We start from the raw sequence: 21,770 nt of genomic DNA, 5'->3' as shown, positions 1-21,770 counted from the left end.
ATCATTTTTATATCACTGTAACATAATTTTTATACTGCTGTGTACCAAGTCTTAGGAATATTCTGCCTTCCTGGTGAAGCGGAGAGGAAAGCAGCAACTGCTGATAATGCACTCTGTGAACTGAATGCTTTCCTACTTTGATATTTGCATGAATTCCAGTCACCCACTTAGGCAATGTCTATGCTAAAAAGAAGTAAAATATATGGATTTATGTATATTGCCCACCTGAAGAGAGGTGATTCTGTATGAAGAGAGCACAGTAAGCAGTTCTCACCTATTGGATTAATATTTTATCCAAGTTATTATATGCTTGAACACACATTTGAAAATTTTAATCTTAATGGAAATTTGTTCATACTCAACACGTTACTTAGCAGATTATAAATTCTTTCTGGTGGCTAGATAACAACTGTCACTTTTGAATCAGTCTATCATAACAATGTCAAATGAACAGTTTCTATTGCTAATATCAGAATTTGCTTTTTCTTGTGTGATAGTCCACTAAGTGTCTGCCCCTTCGACTTCAAGTAAGTTTTAAAGTAGGTATCAACCTTAAGGAGTTGGTGAAGTTTATTTTTAAAAAAATTCTGTTAATGTTATTGGCAACATTATTTTCTTTTCTCTGTGTATATCCTTATATGTATTACTGTGTGCATGTAAAATAAACTTATTTTACACATTTTTATAGGTGTCCTCTATCAAAGTAAGTGAAGGACATCTTTCCTAGCATAGATTATGTTAAACTATGATTTCACTGGCAGGAAGGCAGTTTTATGAGTGGTTTTGCTTGCTACTTCTCTTGAAGCAGAACAAAGATTGTCTAATGTAAAAAAGAGCCTGAGTGGTAGAGAAAATATCTGGTAGCTGTCTCCTTTATAATCAATTATGGAATAGGAAGGAAATGCAGGTAAAATAGCATTTTAATTCTTTTTTTGTTTGTGTGTGGTGGAGATGGTTCTGTCAAGTACAAAAGAGTTAAATTTGATATTGAACTTCTTTATTAAAATCTAGACCTTCATTTGGATTTATAGAAAAAAGTATAAGCCAAGGAAGGCTCTGAAGTTAAAATTTCATACTCAATTTATGGAACAAATATAGACACAAAAAGATAAATATAGAAGTTGTTGCTGGATTCCAATAACTATTGTTTATCAGTGCTGAAGAAATTTCCTGAAGTATTTAAACAACTTCTAATATAATACCTTTGTCAGAGACGATTTATCTGATACAGGTAAATCTTGTAAACTCTTTAGAACAAGCTGCAGGCATCTCATCAGGATCAATCTTCACTGCACTTCTAAAGAAATGATGCATTCATTTTCTGCAAGAATGTTTCTGTTCTGTGATGTGCACAGAAGGTGATGTTCTCCTGCTGTAGTACTGCCGGAGAGCTGCCCAACACTGGCTCCCAGAAACGGTTTCCTTTCAAGGGGAGGATTTCTGGCCCTGTATTCACCTAAAAAGCACACTAGCACAGGAAGCGAGGTCTGTGCTTCCTTTGAACTGTGATAAAACTGAATGTATTTTATGTGGATTATTTTAGGTCACTGGGTCAGAGGCAGGAAGGACAGGAAGTAATTTGGAGTTGTTGCCATCTAATGGCTATTCCATGGTCTTGCCCTCGTTCCGAGTGGGCAGGGTAGACTGCAGAGATCCGGCAGTCGAGATGCTGCTCTCCTCTGTTGTGGCACTCTCGCTGCGTGCCGCACATCTTTTCCTCTGCTGCTTGCCTTTTTCTCACAAATGTCTCTTCACGTAACTGTAAACTGAACTGATGTGTGAAAGCTGTGGCAGGGTGCATTGCAGATTATTTTGCACAGATATGCGCTGACGACTATTTCAGCCCTGTACCAAATCCACTGCAAAACTTTCCCTGGGTTAGAGACCTACTTTTAATCTACAGCTCAACATGCATTTTATTGTATATTACCATATTATTATAATTTTTATTATTATTAATTTACCCTAGAGAGATGGGTCAGTAAAGTTGAAGCTTTAAAAAAGGCAAAACAATAGTCTAACCATAGCTTGCATATCTTTGATAATTTTATACTGTTTATTGTTTATATTTGCTAACTGAAACTGTGGGGCGCAAGTGTCAACACTATTATAGTTAATCCTTTTTCCCACTGCATTTCTTTGGATGTGTATCCATCAGGAAAATCTGTCACACAGTAGATGGAGGTGTCTGACACTTAACGAGACGTGGAGAGGAGTGTTTGAAGCACAGATTTTGGACCATAAGGAAGCACTAGTCTCTTCAAGACAAGCCAGGGAAACCCCTTTACAAAGCTAACATAGCCTCAGTGCGTTGCAGAACTTCTTACCAGTGTTTCTGTGTGGTATATGCCTCATCCACAACTGAAACAGCAGCAGTTAGGCTTATTTTTTCTTAGCCAACTGAAAGGGTAATTAGTTCTGTGACTGTGAAAAGGCCCATGGGACTATTAGTGACTGTTGAGTAATTACATTCTTTTTCTTATCCCAAGTCTGAGCTCCAGCAGCAAAGTAATTCCCAAAATCTATGGATTTGGTGGAATCAAATTTATTATATTAATCTATGAATATTCTAGTAATGAAGCTCTAAAAATATTTGGTAGTGTCTGTTGGTAAGGCTCTTGTCATTGCTTTGCTGAATTTGTTTGGCATGACTGTCCAGATTGATGGATCTGTATGGAAGTTGTCTGTAGATAGAAGAAAATACATGAGCATGACAGATTGCCCTTCTTAAAAATCCCTGGGTTTTTTTACCTTCAGCTTCTATTAGAGGGAATACAAACTGCTATCCAGAAATAGCAAAATGGAAGCCACCTGCTAGCACCTGGTCATACTACAGAATGCAAGGTTATGGATACTTTTAGTTATCAAAATCCAAGTGTGTCTTAAACTGATGAATGAACCAGTAAGATCTACATTATATTAATATTATTTATTAATCAAGAATGTGACACTAATGTGCTTGGATGTTAAATCCAGATCTAACGGGTTTTGGACATTGTTCAGAAGTATACTTGATGAAAGGTTGTTTTCAAATAAGCAGAAATATCTTCTGAAGATAGAAAGACTTAGTATTTCAGAAATATGTGAAATTGTGATGTAAGGAGCCCTTTCTCAGTAGCGTGTCCTGTGTTGGGGTTACACCATGTCCCTAGTTAAAACTTAATGTGACACTTCTGCTTTTTATTAATTTGCATTTGTTCAAGGTTTGAATCTAAAATTTGGTCTACTTTGTTAGCATACTAATACCTTAACAATAAAAGTATTCATTAAATAGGACTGTGAATGCAGTTTACTCTTCATAATACATGGTTAAATGCTTTGTAAAACTATGTGAATGTGCACAGATTGTGGAAAGGGGATGATAAAATAATAAATTCCTTTGTACCACGTTTTTTTATTCTTCTGGCATTATTTAAGTGGAATGTCCATTTCCTTTTCAAAAAAATTGTAGTGCAAGTAGATGCGAAGAAGCATTGCTAAAAGAGAAAAAAGTTTTGTGAAATGTCTTTAAAATCATTGCAACATCTGTCTGCTTTTCCCTTATCTAGGCTTGGTTTTCCCTAGTGTAAAGAACCCAAAAGGTCACATGCATTAAAAAATACATATAAATGTAATTCCCAGAAGATAAAAGTCCTTCTACAGAAAGGGAATATGTGATATAAGTAAAATGATCAAGGCAATCAAAAGTGGGGGAACCCACAAACCCAGTGTCCTTACCATTTTAAGTGATCTCTGCTGCAGTTCTGGTTCCAGAGGTGTATAAATTTTCCCTCTGGGTGCTCCCCACTTTTCAGCCCAACCGTGACTCTGTCCTCCTGATGCCTATCAGAAGTGTTGAAATAGCATATTTTTGCTTTCAAAAATCAAAACGGGGCAGAAATTCAGGAACCTGTGGGACACTTAGAGGAGAGGTGGGTGCATCTTCTAGCTTAATAGAAGGCTCTTAATTTTTCTAACAGTGCTTAGTGTCATATGACTTACGATAGAAGATGAAAAGGAGCTCTCTGGGTGAGGTTGGTGGAGAGGAAATGATCTGCAGTGAAGCCAAAGCCTGACACCCCTGTCCTACATACTGGTATTGTATTGTATCTTTGAGAGATTCTAGGTGTTGGTTTTCTTGAGTGGGGTACAGTGGGTGTGGCAGAAACAGCTGGACCTTGTCAAGCTTGAGGACATCCAGCAGCTCCACCATCTCACATGTATCAGCATGATTTGGACTTGTGAATGAAGCAGGAAGATTGAGCTCTGACTACCTGTTTTGATCTTACGCAGATTTCTACTTAAGAAACATCTCCCTGAGAAATGAGCAATTGGGTTATGAAATAATGTGTCAGCAATTGTAATCCAAATATGGCCCAACAGTTTCCTCAACTGATTTTGCTATTTAGTTGCTCTTTTAGGAACTCTCGGTCATAGTAGATTATAAAACTGATCGAAAATATGGCAAGAACATTATACAGAGGCATTGTTTCTGGTTAATGAAGGCAGGCATTGGAAAGATCACTTCTGCTTATAGGATTATTATTTATCATGTATGGACTTAATGTGTTACAGACTAGCACAACAAGAATCTGATTAGGCTTTAATATTTATTTTGAATTGTCACGCCCATCTTTGGAAAGCTACTCTTGCTGTTTCTGGTTTTCTAATCATATGCCTCAATCATATGCCTGCTTTTCTTCAAGGAGCAGAACTTTATGAACATCTATCACATGTCTGTTAGCAGTACAGTAATGCGTGGTACATTGCAAAATACTAAAATGTATGTAGTCATATTTAGAGGGCATAGTGCAGTGCTCTTTCTTAGCCTGGAAAAGTAAAATCTTTTGAAGCTCTTTTTGCTGTAGAGTTTCGAGTGTTCTTCAGACATAAATTGACTGTATTTTGGTTGTAATTCATAGAAGCCTGTTCCTTACTAAACTTGAATATCTACTTCTTTGTCCTCTTAAGTAGACAGTGAGAATTCGAGTTTTAACCTCAGAAGATTTCTTTTTTTTTTTTTCCAGGTTCTTTTGCGTAGGTTTGTGTAGCAAAGAGACTCGTGATTTTTGCAAATATCTGCTCAGTGTTTTGGGATAGCTAATGGTTCCACTGGTTATATTTAACTGATTCATCCCGTGACAGCCTAGCTTTTAGGTAACAGTTTCATATACGGCTGTCCTTTACGATTTTCTCATGTAACATCTGTTCTAGTGTCTGACACTACATAAAATAGGCATCCTAAAGTAAATGTATACATACAGACGAGAATTCAATGTTTTCATTATTAGAAAGGCAACAGGAAGACAAATGTTTTAAAACACTATTCAGTCTCATTTTAAAATTGATGTATCTTCTTGGCATTAAATTCTTGCCTTCCTTAGAACTAAATAACTGACAGATATTACAGGTTTTTTCTGGTTTCAGAAGTATTAGATTTGGAACATCTCAACATATTTTACTCTTGAGATTGCACTCGTGTGTTGACAACTTGGATGTGCTCTTGTTTACTTTGATTAGATCAAAATAAAAATATGTGCAGCTAGAGCTGTTTTAATCACTCTGAAGACATGCCAAGGCTCTTCCTCTTGGTGTCTGCTTTTCCAAAAGCCTGTTTTATATTCTTCATGACAAATTTCTTTATTTTAGATTAAAATCGTAAGGTATCTGAATAATTTGTGTATTTTTCACCAGTGTTGTTATGTACTATGGAATTTATATTTAAGAGCTGTGCTCCCCAAGCCCACCTCTTCTAGCAGTGCAGCTCTGCATACAGCTCAGTATGCCTTTTCCCTTTCCCTCACCTCACCTTGTGGGTTCCTTGGTTTATATCCTCTGTGGCTAAATTACCTTGTAGGGGTAATTCTTGCTTCTGCCTCTGCTCCCTTGGAGCTCCGATATCTTCTGGTGTTTTCACAGAACTTGTGATCGGTCTCTCAAAACTTCATATATAACCATAGCATTTCATTTGTGATTTCCTGTTTTCTTTGCTGACGTTTTGTGGGCTCCCAAATTCTGTTGGAGTGGTTTCACTGTTACTTAATGTTATTCCAAGAAATCTGTCACTCACAGTAATAGGACTGATCCCTTTCCTCAGTGCTGAATAGTGTGGTGCTGTATTTTTATCTGTGATATACAGTGTTCAGAAATGCTTAGCATACAGTTACAAGATTTTAATAGAAGAACAGGGAGGTCTGGTTTGCGAAGATGGGCAGTTGTATTTCCAATTACATTAGCACTATGCTGTTCCGATTGTTGCAGTCAAATAGGTAGTGGCATTTCAATGTCTGAATCGTTCCCTGACTCCAGCCTACAAGTGACTGCACCATTCTTTACCTTTATTAGGAAGGTGGGGATTTTGTTTGGGTTTTTTTTAAGTACTCTGAAATTTCCACTGGAATTATTCAGATAAATGTATGTTAAGTTTCAGTTTTTCAGAATGAAGTCATTAAAGGATTCCATTACAATTAAATATTGTCTGCTTTTTAAAGAGAGAATTACGTTCTTTCCCAAGACTGAGATGAGTGCAGTCTATCTGCTCCATGCTGTGTCTGCAGCATCAGCAGGCACTCTCAAAGACCTAGGAAATTACAAGGGCTTTAGCCAAAAATATCAGCCATTAGAAAAGTACTAACCTTTCTTATGAGTATCTGACTTAGTTCTCGGCAAACCTTGCCTCATCAAATCAAAATAGTTCAGTGCCTCTTACAAGTGGTCCAGCATTTGCTGCACTTGAGATGGGATCTCAGTTTTTTCCCTCCCCATCTACAAGAAGGTGGTTGAAACATTGCAGCAGTAGCAGCACTTCAGTGCCGGGTTGCTCATACGCCCAGGACGAATTCTCTCACCTGTCCTTCTGCCCGAATATTGACCAAACAGCTGCTTGGGCTGTTCACAAACCCAAGAAAAAAAAAAAAATCAGCAGTTTGGCAGGCTGCCGTTCCTTGCATCCTCCAAGGGAGGGTGGTTGGATGGAAGGTGTCTGAACTCTGGTGTTTGAACCATACCTGTCTTTAGCTTGGTATTGTGGCCATAGTTGTCCATATTTTGAGCTTTAGACAAACATTTGGTAGTCAAGAATCAACATAACAAACACAAAAGGAAACAATTATTTGCTTGCAATGAGCCTAGTAATTTTTCTTTGATTACTTTCTACTGACTTTCAAAACCTGCTCTTTTAGAATTGCTAGGAGGTATAGATAGATTAGTGAGAGAGCAAAGCAGTTTCCTTAGGAGCTCTACAGGAAACTTCCTGGATGTTGCTGTTTTTCCAATCTTTAGTGTCTTCTCAGCTTTTAAGTCTTCCTTTCTTCTCTTTTTCCAGTGTAATATTGCACAGATTTAATGATTAATTGCAACTTCATCCCTTTTCATACATAGAGTTGTATAACTATCCTAATAAACATGCACATGGTAAAATTGCAAGCTAGAAAGAGCTGTCTGGGCTTGGATGATAGCAATTAAGTGATTTATATTTACAGGCATCAATATTTATCTTTTGCCTACTGTCTGTCCCAGCTTGTCATCTATGGTTGACTTTGTAGTTCATTGACTTTAGTATTCCAGCTTCTTTTCTCTGGACACTGTGTTCTTGGCTGAGGAGAGTATTGCTTTTCATAAGATTATGTAGTAAGACCATATTCTAACTTTTACAAACACTGTTACTCTTTCTGTGTTCACCTGAGGATTTTTTTCTGCTTAAGTTTCAGAAATGCAGGGTTTCAAGGTGCTTAAAATAAATGAGTCAGTGTCTCCTCCTGCCCCCAATTGTTCTCAAACAGGGAGCTCTTGCTAAAATTATTTAGGGTGATGCCACTGACAAAAATATGGATGAACCAAGTCCCAGTTTCCACTGAGCTTCAGTATGTTAAACAGGCACAATTTATTTTTCTTTTCTGCAGTTCTCCTTGGCTCTCACAGGGTCAGAAGCAGCAGTAGCACTTTGGCTGTTCCCAGTTGAGTCATTTGGAATGCAAATCGCTTTGCAGTGATGCCAGAGGTTCCCTTTGTGCTGGGCTTTATATAAAACACATGACAGATTGTCAGCTTTGTCACATTCCGTGGGCAGGAGGGAATAGGTAGAGGCTTCAGCTTTTGATTCAGACAGAACTGGACTACTATCAGATTTTAGTCAGCTTGGCTTTGCAGATAACTGTAAATCATGTTAGAATGCTACATTGAGTGCTTCTGACTGATATTTTAATACTAACATAATTCCTCAGTGCAAATAAATACCTGCTGGGGAGCTTAGCAGAACATGTGCTCTGGGGAGTACAGTCCCCCTGCACCCTTCCCCGCCTTTCCTCACTATCCAAGCTAGATAGGGAGAACAGAAGTGAATCCTAGGGAGAATATCAAGCAGTTTAAATTATCTGTTCTTGATTGATCGTGCACCATCTGAGCTGCAGGGTTTTCAGGCTGCCAGAGCATGTGCTGCATCTACGTACAGAATCTTGCAGGAAAGGTGGCTCTTGTCCTGTAATTAAGTGCAGCATGTCTGGGCAGGGACTGTCTTCCCAACTGGACAAATAGGAATCTGAGTAGATTTCCTCTGAAAATAAAGCAAGCAGTGGATTTTTAATATGTTCCTGAGATTTCCTGCCTATGAAATATCTTGGTTAGTTTGCATGAAACCAAACTCGATACGTCTCGAACTGAAGTGTCTCTGGAGAGCTGGACTAAAGTGGACCTTGTATGAATCTGTGGTATATTAGTGATTAAATAAGTTGTATCTATAAATTGGGTTGGATTTTGGTTGCTATTCAAAGGTTTTGAATTACTGTGACACTTGTTTCAGAAATATTCAGAAGGAAGCACTGAACATTCTTTTCCTACTTAGACCCCTTTTACTAGGACAAGGCATGAATATCATTTCAATTTTAAATAAAAAAGTTGAAATTTCTTGGGGAAAACAATCTTGGAGCTGTAGAATATTTTTTTAAATTACTATGCAAATCTTAATTTCTGAGATTATCAGCTTTGATTCTTCTGAGCAGTTCTGTCAGCACAATTCACAACACCAGTGTTAGGGAATTTGCTCTGAAGACCAAGGATAGGGACTGTAAAAGTTATTATTTGGCATGGTGAGTGGAAAGAGTAATGAGATAACATTTTAAAATGTTACACAGCTCTATTAAATCCCCCATGTTGGAAAATGAGTCTGTCACCCTGACTTATTTGCCCTGGGTTTCAAAGTTACTGCTCTTTTGGGTCTTCTACATAATTTTGTGGATAAAATAACTTATCAGATTTTGATTAAAAGACTTTGAACAAATTACTTGTGTTAAAATAGGTTCTCTCTTCACTGTTGCGCTAGGTTCTCTGTAACTTAAATCCACTCTAAATCCAGAATGTCGGTGCTGAAGTTACTTGCATTATACAGTTCCTCTCTGAGGGAATGTGAATTGGAGCAAGCAGATGGAGCAAACAGATGAGCAGACTTTGTAAGCATTTTGAAAATAGGTCTTGAAAGGGGTTTTAGTATAGGAAGCAAATAGATCTGGATGAGTAAGAATGGCACTCATAAGGCTTTTTTCCTGGCTTGGGTTTTCCTATAAACTTTGCTTTCTTTGAACTTAGATCAGAATTGCCCTGAGTTCAAGATCTGCTTTTTTTTTTTTTTTTTTTTTTTTTTTAATGGGGCCTCTGCTTTTAAAAGATTGCTGCTCTCTGCTCTGCAGATGATTTTGTTCTTTTTCAGCAAGCCTTGTGGTTTGGTTCTCTTATTATCCTTGTACCAATGATTTTCCCTTTGGGACAGGAGGTAATCTAGAGGCAAGACACTACAGAAACCAGATGGGCTACACATTCAAAATGGAGCTGATGGAGCTGACAGCCTCTTTGCAATCTTATCAAGCGTGTCTTTGTATGGGTGATAAAATCAGCACTCAAACTTCTGCCAAGTGTTTTTCATTTCTCTTCTACTTTGCAGCCAGACTTACTCGCTTTACTTTCACTTCTCTCTGAAGTGATGTAGGTAGAAGTTTGACTTTGTTGCTGCTGTGCTGGAACTGTGATTTACAGGTCCTTGACAAGCTTGGTGGCATATGGAAGCCACATAACCACGCAGGGGAACTTGCATAACTCTCCAGAGCAACTTGTACACAGCAGTGTGTATACTAAGACCGCTCTAGCAGTATCACTGAACTCATCTTCTAAACGTTTTTCTGTGCATTACCTATTTAGGTGTTCACAGCTTCAAATCTGGAACAAATGTAGCTTTAAAGCTAGTTCAGACTGGACACAGTAATTACAATGTGGGAAGTACTGAATAACCACCAGTAGAGGCTGTTACTATGTGTGGAGCTGCAGACAGTTTGCTTGTTAATGCCCTAATTTGAAAATATGGGTTTGAAGGACAAGCCATGAGTTGAGTGCCCAGTAGCATGTTCCACGTACTATAGATGGCTTAGATTAAAATCTCTAAATCGTCAAATGGCTTTGCATTTGGAAAATCTTTTTAAGCAGCATGCCATGTTAATTCTAAATGTAAATATTTTTTTCTTTTTATAGGAACTGGAGACATCGTTGCTGTCATGATTACAGAATCAAAGGTTAAGGAGATCCTGAATTACTTGGAAAAGAATATCTCTGTCCTGATGGCAATAGCAGTGGGGTCCCGTGTTCCTCCAAAAAACTTCAGTCGGGGCTCTCTAGTCTTTGTGTCAATATCATTCATTGTTTTGATGATAATTTCTTCAGCATGGTTAATATTTTACTTCATCCAGAAGATCAGGTACACAAGTGCTCGTGACAGGAATCAGGTAAGGAGACTCCTTTTTTTTTCTCCAAGTTCTGGAGTTGATATTTCTGTATGCAGTAGGCAATAGAGAACAAATAATTTCTAAGGAATGTCCATCAAACTGCTGTTCAGAACATCTTTGTTGCAAGGCAGAGCATGTTGCCAGACAAGGATTTTTATATACCAGTGTTTCATCCTGAGCAGGACCAGTATAAGGTCTTATTACATGACATGAAAGAATAAACTGAAGCAAAATATTTGGGTTTTGATGAGTATAAATCCAAGAGGAAGATAGATTCTGTGTTGGCTGAATAATACATTCTGTATGTACATTGGGAATGGGGGGAAAAGTTAATTTGTGAATGAACTTGATAGAAATTCTATCCATGTTCTTAAGGATAGCTTCAGTAATAGTTAAGGTAATTCAGAAGTTGTATAAAGGTATTTCCAAACCATAATCTGTCATGGATGTTAGGGTAGGAAAACTAAGGTATAGAGCTGCTTAGTGATCTGTGTTAACTTTCAGCTTTAGTCAAGATGACACTTGGTATGGACTGCCTAATTCTCCTGGTCATATATTTTAAGTAAAATTTTGTCCAGTATGCCTGTTTTATATTCTTTTTTTAAGTCTTAATTTAAGAACTGAATTAAGTGTGGCCATACTCAGAGATCTTGACTAAATCAAGTCATCAACTCAAATATGGATTAAACTTTAGAAGTAAATGTTTTACTAGTGTGGACTTAATGACCCACTGCTTCTATAGTGTGCCTTGACTTTTATTGAGAAGGGTCAGTAAACCTCAGGAAATCCACTGTGCTCTCTTTGCCTTTATATCTCTGTCAAGGCTAACTTACAAAGCTGCTGACCTCTAGTCCCTGTCCCCCCTCTCCCGCTGAATTACGGCTAATACACAGGAGCTCACGGTGAGGCAGTGCTTTGGTGTTTTGTCAAACCTAAAACAAATGCAAACTTACAAAGCCTCAGTTGTGACAAAGGATTTCCTTTTCAGTTTCTATAAATAGTGTCTGATGCTGCAGGTCCTATGGGCATCCTGTAGATTTTCCTAAGGATGTCATTCTTAAATGACCACGCTGTAACCGGTACTTAGTGTGGTCCCCTGGGATGATGAAAGTTTAAATATAACTGTTACTCAATGAATATCTGTGGAATACTAAATTGTGCCTTCTGCATCCCCTACATGGTTCTAGGCTTCTTCCAAATGTCTTATGTTTCAAAACAGTTGCTCCATGGGGAAAGGGCTCTTATGACCTTTTTTCTTTCTTTAGATTTTTACAAAGGTCAGGAGAAACTTGATGAAAATTTTATGTGGTTTAAAAAGCTGAGCTTATTAAACTTTAATAAGAAGGTGGCGACAGCTATGGCTTATTTTTAAAGAGCTCTGAGAGCTTTCACAGAGAGAAGACTGTACTGGTAGTGATGAAATAACTTGTTTTAGGCTATGATCTTGTTTTTAAGTTATGTCGAGGCACACTTTATGAAAAGAAATCAAAAACATGCTGTGTTTTGTAGATAGTGCAAGTAGATACTGGTATTTCACATCGTTACTGTTGTGCACTTCCGCCAGAGATATGAAACTCTTTTTGCATGTGGTGGTGGCCTTTTTCATCAAGACAGTTCTGGGTTTTAAAAGCAAGCATATGCTGTATGCCTGTGCCCTAATTTACCAAAACAGCAAATCCTGAGCATTTCCAATGTTAACATTAAAAAGTATTTGTTAAAATTAGAAAATGAAAGAGATGGATGTCTTAAATAAAAGAGATGAAAGTTGTTGTTTAGCAAATTTATTTACATAAGAGAACGTGTATACATTTTGGAAGAGTGTTGCTGAAGTACTATGCTTCCAATAGGAAAATAATATTTAAGATTTCTTGTAGCACATATACAATCATATGCAGTACAACTAAATACAAATACTACCCACAATTAGTTAGTCTCTAGTGTTGAGCATTTAAGTTAAATGCCTTCTCAGCCTTGTTCCTCTCTTAGTAATCACACTTTTGGTTATGCAATGATTATCTACTCCAGCAGTGTGGTAGTGTGTTCTGTGTTCTTAAGTACTCAGGCTAATAAGCTTGTTCCAGGTCATGTAATTTAGATTTGCATAAATTGACCAGTTTCTCACATGTTGAAGTTAGGATGAGATTTCTGACTTCAGGAAGCGTATAATTTCCCTATCCCAGCTCTGTTTCTGATGCTGCATTTCCTATGTCGGTGTACTTCAGTAGTTGCGACAGAGTACCTGATACTTTTTTTTTTTTTTCAAATCTGTGCTCTAAAAAATATAAAATAAGAGCTGCTGTTCTGTGGAAACCACGAAAGAAGTGCTTATGTAATTCTAGGATAATGTTGGTACAGTTGGTTGTGGTGGACTTGTGAGCTCTTTGTGTGTCTCAAATAAAAGCAGCCTTGGTATGCAGATGAAGTGTATGGTACAGGGGGGTACACCTTCTGAAGGATTTGATTTTTTTCAACTGTACAGAAAGTGGGCACAAACCCCACAAATTTGTTTCAAGCTATACGGGAGGTTTTGGTAGGTGCAGGTTACATTCTCAGAAACAGCCCATCTCTTTCAAAGGCAGAGTGCTTAGTACAAGATGGAGGTGAAGGATGAACTCCCCTTTTTCCAGTCAATGTAAACAAAATCTGATGTCTCAGGTTCCTGAAATAAGGAGACGTGCGCTTTGTTCCGCTTGGTGCCTCGTCTCTGGGATTCCACAGACAGCTGGCAAACAGCCATTCTCCGCTGGCTGGGAACTGAGCATTGCAGTAGAATCAGGACTTGAATTGCAGAAATGGCTCCTTCCATCCAACAGTGGTCGTCATAAAAACAGCCTAAACAACAAAAAAATAGCTTGGCCTCTGCATTCAGATTGAGGTTCATCTTCAAACCAATATTCATTTCCGTTTTATTTAAGTCTGTATTGGCTTATTTAGATTTCATGACCCATAATTTTCCTCTTTGAGATCCTGGTGTTTTCAGGTAATAGCAAGAGAGAAACTAGGTTACACTGAGAGGATCTCTTACATCTCAGAATAAGATCAGCCGGGGGGGGGGGGAGTGGAATTCAAGCTTAAGAAGAGCTTAAGAAGCAGCATACTGAATAAAAAGCAATATGAACAGAATATAATGGAAATCATGGGGAGGGCATGTTGCTTCAGCTTTTATTCTGTGGGCTGAGTTTGATTAGTTTTATCACATAAATGTGGATCACTTCTGTGGACTTTTATATGGTCCATGATGTTTACGCCCATGCTTACAGAGCGCATTTTGGGCTCAACTGTTGGGTATTTTTCTTACTGACAAATCTGTGCGCTTTGTGTATGCTTTTTGTCTTGTGTTGGCCTACTGCCATAGTGTGTGTTGCAATGTTAGTATTGAGCCCAAATAAGTCATTATAAAGAACAGTAATGAAGCTTCATTATCAGGGTTAATTTGTATTCCTTTCTTTGTCACTTCATTAGCGTCGTCTTGGAGATGCTGCCAAGAAAGCCATTGGTAAATTGACAACCAGGACAGTAAAGAAGGGTGATAAGGTATAATAATATTATTTCAGTGTGGTAAATTTGGGCATGATGTTCAATTTTTGCTGGGGGAAACAATCGCAGTTTTTCCTTTCTGCTTCTGATTTATGACCTTGCCTTCCTTGTTGGAGACTTACTTTGTCCTATGGCACAGTATTTTGTGTAATTTTTAGTATTGTTGTATACTGTAAGTATGTACATTTCAAAGAAGTTTTTCTTGTTTAAATACTACTTGCACTCCATCTGGCAACTATGACTGAGAGAGGTTTTGTGTGCTAGCTGGCTGGGGGTGGGTTTTTGCTGGTAGGAGTACGTAGGGCTAACATTGTTTATGTGGAATTCTGTAAGCTTAGAATCATTGCATATGTAAGTTGTGTAAAGTAAAAATAAATTTAAAAGGCAATAAAGGACAATCTCTTATGTAAAATACAAATATCCAATAACCTGAGGGGGAGTATAAGCAGGTATTTCATTAAAGACAGTAAATGTCACTCCAAGACTATTTCTTGCCAGTATACAAACTAAAATATATGGTGTTTTGTCCTAAACTTTTTCCACTTTTATGAGCAGTACTGCTTTGTCTTTGATTCTGAAAGGAAAAAACAGTCACTTAATCTTGCTTAATTTTTGCTCTTTAATTTGCAGAAGGCAAGGGAATTCTGGCTATGATTTGATTTTTAAGAGATTATTTCCTTGGGCCTTTTTAGTGTGATTCCTTTTTATCTTTCTTATCAGCACTATCAGCAATGGAAGATTAGTAAGTGATGGAAAAATCTGCTTTCAGAGAGAAGGCAGAAAAAATGTCTTTCTGCTTTTTCTCCCTCCCTATGTAGTTTTATTTCAAGACAGCCCGCTGTACTAAATCTTTTGTGGGTATGGGAGTATATATAGATAATGGGAACTTTTCCATATTAAGAGAAAAGATGCCATCATTTTGACAGCATAAATTCAAAACTGGCAAGTGACATGTAGGTTGCAGTACAGACAGCAAGAGGTGCAGATGCAGGTGACCAGAGTAGAAAACCTGTCCTTCATCAGAGCAGCTCGTGGGGATTCTCTGCATGCAGCACTGACTGGTGCTGACCAGGAGTGGCTGTTGTCTTGCTGTGGTTCCTGTCTCGGTGTCTTCCTAGTAGGTTGCTGGCATCAAAAAGAATCATGAACTTGAGCTAAGAGAAGGCACCTGTTCTGCATCACAGGCCCAAACATTTTAAATGTATATTGCTGATGCCATATCTACATCCAAATGAAGTCAGCCCTTCTTCATTAGAAATTTTTAATTCTCGTGTTTAAAAAAATAAAATAATTTTTAAAAAAATCATAACTTCTGGAAGACAGAGAAGAAGGGAGCCAGTCAGTCAGTGATCCTCATCTTCATGTCTGGATAAGAATCATGATAATTCTGCAGGTAAGCAGCAGACAAAAGTATGGGACTACTCCTAAATAAGTAAAATTTGCTAGTTCTAGTTATAAAAGGGAATCACAGGATTCTTATCCTGCCAAAAAAACCCCAAACCTGTATAAAATAGAAGTTTTAGCTCCAAGCTGAAGTGAAGCCTCTAGGAAAACAGTCACTATATTTTATAGTGATTCAGCTTGAATATTAGAATCATCTTAGGCCTTAGCTTGTGTTTCATATGATCATTTATCAGCTCCAAATGAAGGGAGAGTTTTGTATGGATGAGGTGCTTTTCTCAAGTCAGGTTGGAATATAATAACCTAGTCATTGGTTTTGTATCTTTTTAGTAACAGCCACTCGGCACGATGCAGTTCATGTACTAGTCAAAACTACTTTTACATTTGTCATAGCCTCAACTCTTGACTTCAATTTTCATTCTATTCATTTTAGGAAACAGACCCAGACTTTGATCATTGTGCTGTCTGCATTGAGAGTTACAAGCAGAACGATGTTGTTCGCATTTTACCATGCAAGTAAGCTAGTAAAGTTGCTTTGTTTGGAAACTATTCTTTCTTTGTGCTCCTTTGCTTCATTTCATGTAATATGTGCATCGTAATTTACAGACACATTTGTTAGATGTTTCCAGTCCTAATAATGGCCACTTTATTTTAGACTATGATGCCAGGAGGTGTAAAGGTGGGTGCTGTGGCTGTTATGCTGATAGAGATGAAACAAAAGATTATGATCTTGAAGATGGGCAGTTTGGACCTATCAGCAGTGGAGCTGATAAGGGTGAGGGTGGTGCAGATTTAAGGACTGAGCTGTAGGCAGACACAAACTTAAGTATAATGCACCAGGTACAGCTGCAGCATTCTGCACTATAGATGTGCAACATTGGCTGCTAGTTTCTGAAGCAGTGTAGGAAACAGAAATGCAGCCTTTCCAACCTTCATACCTCCTCTGACATCAATCAGCCACAGTGCTATCATCTGTCTTTGGTCTCTCTAGTGCAGTGTGTTCTTGGCTTGTGCCTGAAGGTTCATACCTGCTGGATATTCTGCATTGGTGCTTAAAATGTAACAACTTCTCCTTTTATGCCATTCTCTTGACATTTACAGATTTTCAGTTTGTTTCCATTCCATTTCCATTCTTGAGTTGTTTGGGGCTATTTACTCTGAGAGATACTTTTAAGTACTTTTCTACCCAGTGATTGATTTTGATGAATCAGTATGTTTTGGTAGACTTAAGCATTACCAAGGACATCTTTCCCTTGTATTCTGAAATGCAAAGCTTTCTCCTTAACTCCAGACACAAAAAACACATGTAAGTTATGTTGTATATATGCGGCCAAGATCCAGTAATTTGGTCTGTGCTTGGTGTATAAATAGTGTTCTGCATGGTACTCTAGAAGCAACACAGTCATGGTGTTGGAGTCAATCTTCAGTCATGCAGCAGCAGAACATAAGAGCTCATTATTGGTCTTCTAAATCCTCCTGCAGGCTGTTCTGAATAGCAGGGATATTTTTCTTCTAATGCATAATGAATTTCTATCATCATAAAAGGAGAACAGTATTTTATATCTTATGATCAAAATATGTGTGCATTCTACTTCTGAAGCCAGAAGTTAATTGAGTTTACTTTTCTCTATGTTCTTTACCTCTTGGACTGTGGAAAACAATGACCTGGTTTAGATTCTCAGTGTTGTTGCTTAGTTAATATACCCTGCAAATGTTTGTTTAGAAACTTCTGTTAAAATACTTGGGAATAGAAGAGCTTGGTCTTAGATCTGTACAATTTGGGACCTTTCGGTCATGTGGGGAAGGTCCTTGCCAATGAAGAGAGGATGAGTCTTCATCTGGTAGGAAGGCATCTTCTCCCACTAAGCACAAGGCAGAGTTGGGACTAAAAGTCAACTTCCTTAAACAACTGCCACTGTCCAAGCAATGGATATGTTGCTAGTATCAGCAGATACAATACAAACCATTTAACCAAGATGATAATTATTTTTTTTTAATTTGAAAAAAACTATTTAAAGTTCATTTCCTTCAGACACCTTTGGTGAGCCACAGTCCTGCAGACAGGCAGCTCCCTGCTCTCAGGGATAGTTACAGCTGCTTCAGGGAGATGGGTGAAGGTGCACCTGGCTGCCGTCCCAGCACAACCTCCCCCAGTGCAATCTCCCATGTAAAGGAGATATCAGGGCTCTTGTGTAGGTCCTTTTCTGTTCTGTTTTTCACAAGAATGTAAGGTCAGTGAAGGCTCAGATTACATTCCTGCTGAAGACTGTATGACAACTTTTATGTTCACTTTCTACTTTTTTTAAATCTCACTTTTTGTCTGCTGCAGCTCAGCTTTGAGTTGAGTGCAAAAACATCTTGGCTAGATGGAAACATTGAGATGGATACTTTCCACAAGACATTTTTATATTTGTAGATGAAGAGCCAACCAGTACCTGCAGAGACGAGCCCAATAGATTTCAGATGGCATATAAGACCTTTCATTCTTCAGCATCTGAGATGCTTCTCCCCAAATCTTGTTTTGGAGATTTAATCCCTTTCTACTTCATCATACTTCAACCTCTCATTCTAGTGCAACATGCAAAGTTAGTTTAAAAAAAAAAAAGCACATACACAAAAAAAAACCCTACAAGAGAATCTCTAAGCCAGATGAGAAAATAAATTGCAAGAAAACCATGGAGAAAATGGCTCAACCAAGAGGAAGTAAATGAAAGGCTAAAAGTTTTTCTTACTGTGCTTGTTGAGGAAGCTATAATCATTAGACACTAGGAATCACTGACATATGACATCCTTGCTGCTTTCATCAATTTAAAAGTAACATTTCACTTTGGTACCACAGTTGTTCTCTGCAGTTAAGTATGGTCTGTCACTGTGCCTCAGCAGAGAGGAGTCTAGTCTGGGCAGACACACAGCAGGCAAAACCTACCAGCAGCTGAGCAAGTTGCACCTAAAATTCTCTAGTGAAACACCATTTGTGATGTTAGGGTTTGTGGCGGGTGGGAAATTGTGGCCAATTTAAAAATAAACTAAAGTGAGAATGATTGCAAACAGTGCAGTTGAATTTCTACCATTAATTTTGTGCTTCAGAGAGAAATATGTTCAGTACCAGCAGCCTATGGACATACCTATAGCTTTTGGTGCACACAGGGATAAGGCAGCCATCTGTCTTAGGCTCACAAGCCTGAGGAACGTCTCTGTCTTTGTGAATATCATTATGTAAGTTAAAAATAAGTAGAGTAAGCAAATGTCAGAAGGATTCTCATGGACAATTTTCTTTATTCAGATAGTTTTACTCTACCATCCCACTGTTACATCTGGGAGATGAACGGGCACTAGGTGAAAAGTGATCAGGAGAGGGTAGTGTGAAGGACTAGTGAGAGATAAGGGAAGGAGAGAGCAAAGTGACAGGTTAGAGAAAAGCAGAGTGAGTGATGTTGGAAAGGGCAGAAGGATGGCCTGGGAAGGAAGGAATTTACAAGGTAGGAAAAGAATTAGAGCAGTGAATATGTTAAGATAAATGGCTTTTGAGCCAAAATCTTAATTCCTGTACTGGGCAAGAAAGTAGAAGTGACAGAAGTGACTAAGCCAGATTTTCATCTGTTTGATTCTGTGTGGCTGCAAATAGCTGCCTTTTTTTTTTTTTAAGAGCAAATTAACATCATCTCTCAATGCCACCCTTTCTGCTTACGGCAATGTCTCTGCACAACCCCCACTTTCTCTGCTACCTGCTTGCAAGGGCAGTCTCTTTTCCCCCAGCAATACTATGTATTTATGGAAAGCACTGAGGCTGCTCTCCCCTGGCATTGCCTGCTATGGGGGACATGTGGTGCCTTCCTTCTTGCTGCAGCAGGCCAGACATCTCCTCAGCTGTGCTAGCTGTAATGGGCTGCCTGCGGCAGGACAGGAAGGACCTGTGAGCTGCTCGCCAGCCAGGGAGGCTTGTACCCCAGGGCAAGGGGAGCAGCTACCTCCAGCAGTAGCCAAAGATACTACTTCGCAGCAGCAGGTTGATCAGATCCCTTTGGTGGGATGCTGCACTGAGCAGGGAAGTGTAGTAAGCTCTTGGGAAAAAGCACTTATAAACTTGTTCAAACCCTTCTCCTTGTGTGACATGCAAATTCAGAGACATTACACCACCAAAAGAGATTTCTAACTCACTTTTTCTCTGAAATGCTGCAAAGAAGCTGTGTTGTACAACAGAGTCGGTGTTACGGTGTTTATTACAAGCTGGAGGGCAACTGGCTTGGGTATGCTGACATAGTGGAAAAATACCTGCAGGTTACCTGTTTGGAGTTATGCCTGCATGGGAGACTCCTTCAGTGCTACCAGCCTGGCTGCCAGCCACGCTTCTTACAGCCCCAAGGCTGGAGAAGTAGCAAAAGCTGTGTCACGCTTGACTCCCCAGTGTGTGGCTCCTGGAGGAACGTCATCAGCTACCATGACCTAGAGCAACTCACTAGGAACTCTTCATATTTATGGTCTTGGAAAACAAGTGACAGAAATATGAAGATGGAGAAGGTTTATGATAGCAGAAAATGCAAGGGCTGGCTTTGTCAGACTGAGTTTTTAAAATAATTCATGTGTTTATTATTTTCATCGCTGTATAACTGCCTTTTAACTCTTGCAAGCAGAGAAATCCAGACAGAGCTGAGCCATGGCGATGGTATCAGCAAGCTTTTAAAGGAGTAGATAAACTGCATAAGTAGTAGGCAAAGCCATGCTGATCTAAATCAATAAATAACCTTTGGAGAATTGCACTTTTTTGAAACACATTAATAAACATCCTTGAAGGTTTAGGAACTAAAAGCAAAGAATTAAGAGGTCACAAAAATAGTTGAGCTGTTTGGTGCCTTCAAACTATATCAAACTGCTAATGACTCTCTAACTCATAATATTTAGCGGATTGGCATCCATATCAGTTGCCTGCTTCACTTGATCTGAGTGCTTCTATAGCACTGATTAGCCGATAACAATATATTAGAGCTGTTTTCATACTTCTGTGGAGTCTTGATGTCTGCTGTTTTCCAAAATATTAGATTTTCAGGTTTGTCCTACTCTAAAAAAAAAAAAAAAAAAAACCAACAAAAAAAAAAACCAGCCAGACTTCAGACACTAAAAAGGAAACATAAGCAACTAAAAGCCATGATTTGCCTAACATAGAAAAATACATCTTCTGAAACAGATAGAGATGCTAAAACCATTTTCTACCATCCAGGATTTCTAAACATTGTTTCCTGTACTTTTGTGAGTAATAAAGGGAATAAGTTAAGACCTAATAACAATAGAAGTGAGTCTGTATTTTGTGCAATTATTTGAACAGTAAGCAATGTATATATCCTGTTTTTCATGATTACTGTATTGCTAAAGGACACAGGCCAGCAAAGTGACTAGCTGAGATGCTGTAAGTTTCTGTTCCTGCAATATCTGGGATATAGATAAGCAAAGTTCTTCTGCTCCCTGTCCATCTTCTGTTGACTACATTATACTTTGTAAGTCTATGCATCTATAGTACAGGTAGGATATATAGTTGTAGCTGACTTGGAACCTAATTATGTTCATATATTTCAGTCTATCCATCAATCTTAGTAGCCATTGACAAAACATAATTATATACTGTCTTTTTCCATGTTTATTAACAATTTCAGGAGGTCTTCTGTGTCACTTTCCAGAGATTTAAAAGAGTATTATCTGGTAACGTGCCTCATTTGGTGTCTGTTTTTTAAAAAAAAAACAACCCAAGGGATAGGGAGCACAGAAGTCCCAGACCCCACAGTGAGCTTACTGAGGCATAGAGCACCAAGTATAACCTGAGAAAGGAGAGGACAGAGAGTATCTCAACTTTATGCTGCCTTGGGGTCATGCGTGACCTCTTACAGACCGTGCGGATGCCTCAAATAGATCCAAGAACTCCTTGTACTGCCACTGCCCCTTTGCCTGCTGGTTTCAGAGCACAGCTCTTCGCTGGCTAAGCAGCCCTTGTAATTGCTGATCTTTGTCATGATCACCAGTCTGTCGTGTTCGGGTGTGCCTGTTCTTACTGGCTTCTTGCTCTGCAGTCAGTGCCACTGGAAATGGACAATCTGGCTTCTT

General features: G+C 38.6%; 1 protein-coding gene across 5 annotated transcripts in view; it reads left to right on the top strand.

The window, feature by feature from the left end:
* Positions 1 to 21,770, top strand: part of RNF130 (ring finger protein 130) — a 54,375-nt gene that overhangs the window by 12,928 nt on the left and 19,677 nt on the right. For all 5 annotated transcript variants that reach the window (XM_074838117.1, XM_074838114.1, XM_074838118.1 and 2 more), the window contains 3 exons: positions 10,492 to 10,742; positions 14,205 to 14,276; positions 16,114 to 16,196. In XM_074838117.1, the coding sequence (XP_074694218.1) occupies positions 10,492 to 10,742; positions 14,205 to 14,276; positions 16,114 to 16,196 (406 nt within the window). The remainder of the gene's footprint in view (positions 1 to 10,491; positions 10,743 to 14,204; positions 14,277 to 16,113; positions 16,197 to 21,770) is intronic.

The sequence above is a fragment of the Strix aluco genome, chromosome 13 (assembly GCF_031877795.1).
Source record: "Strix aluco isolate bStrAlu1 chromosome 13, bStrAlu1.hap1, whole genome shotgun sequence".
Taxonomy (NCBI): Eukaryota; Metazoa; Chordata; class Aves; order Strigiformes; family Strigidae; genus Strix; species Strix aluco.
This window is presented reverse-complemented; position numbering and strand designations above follow the sequence as displayed.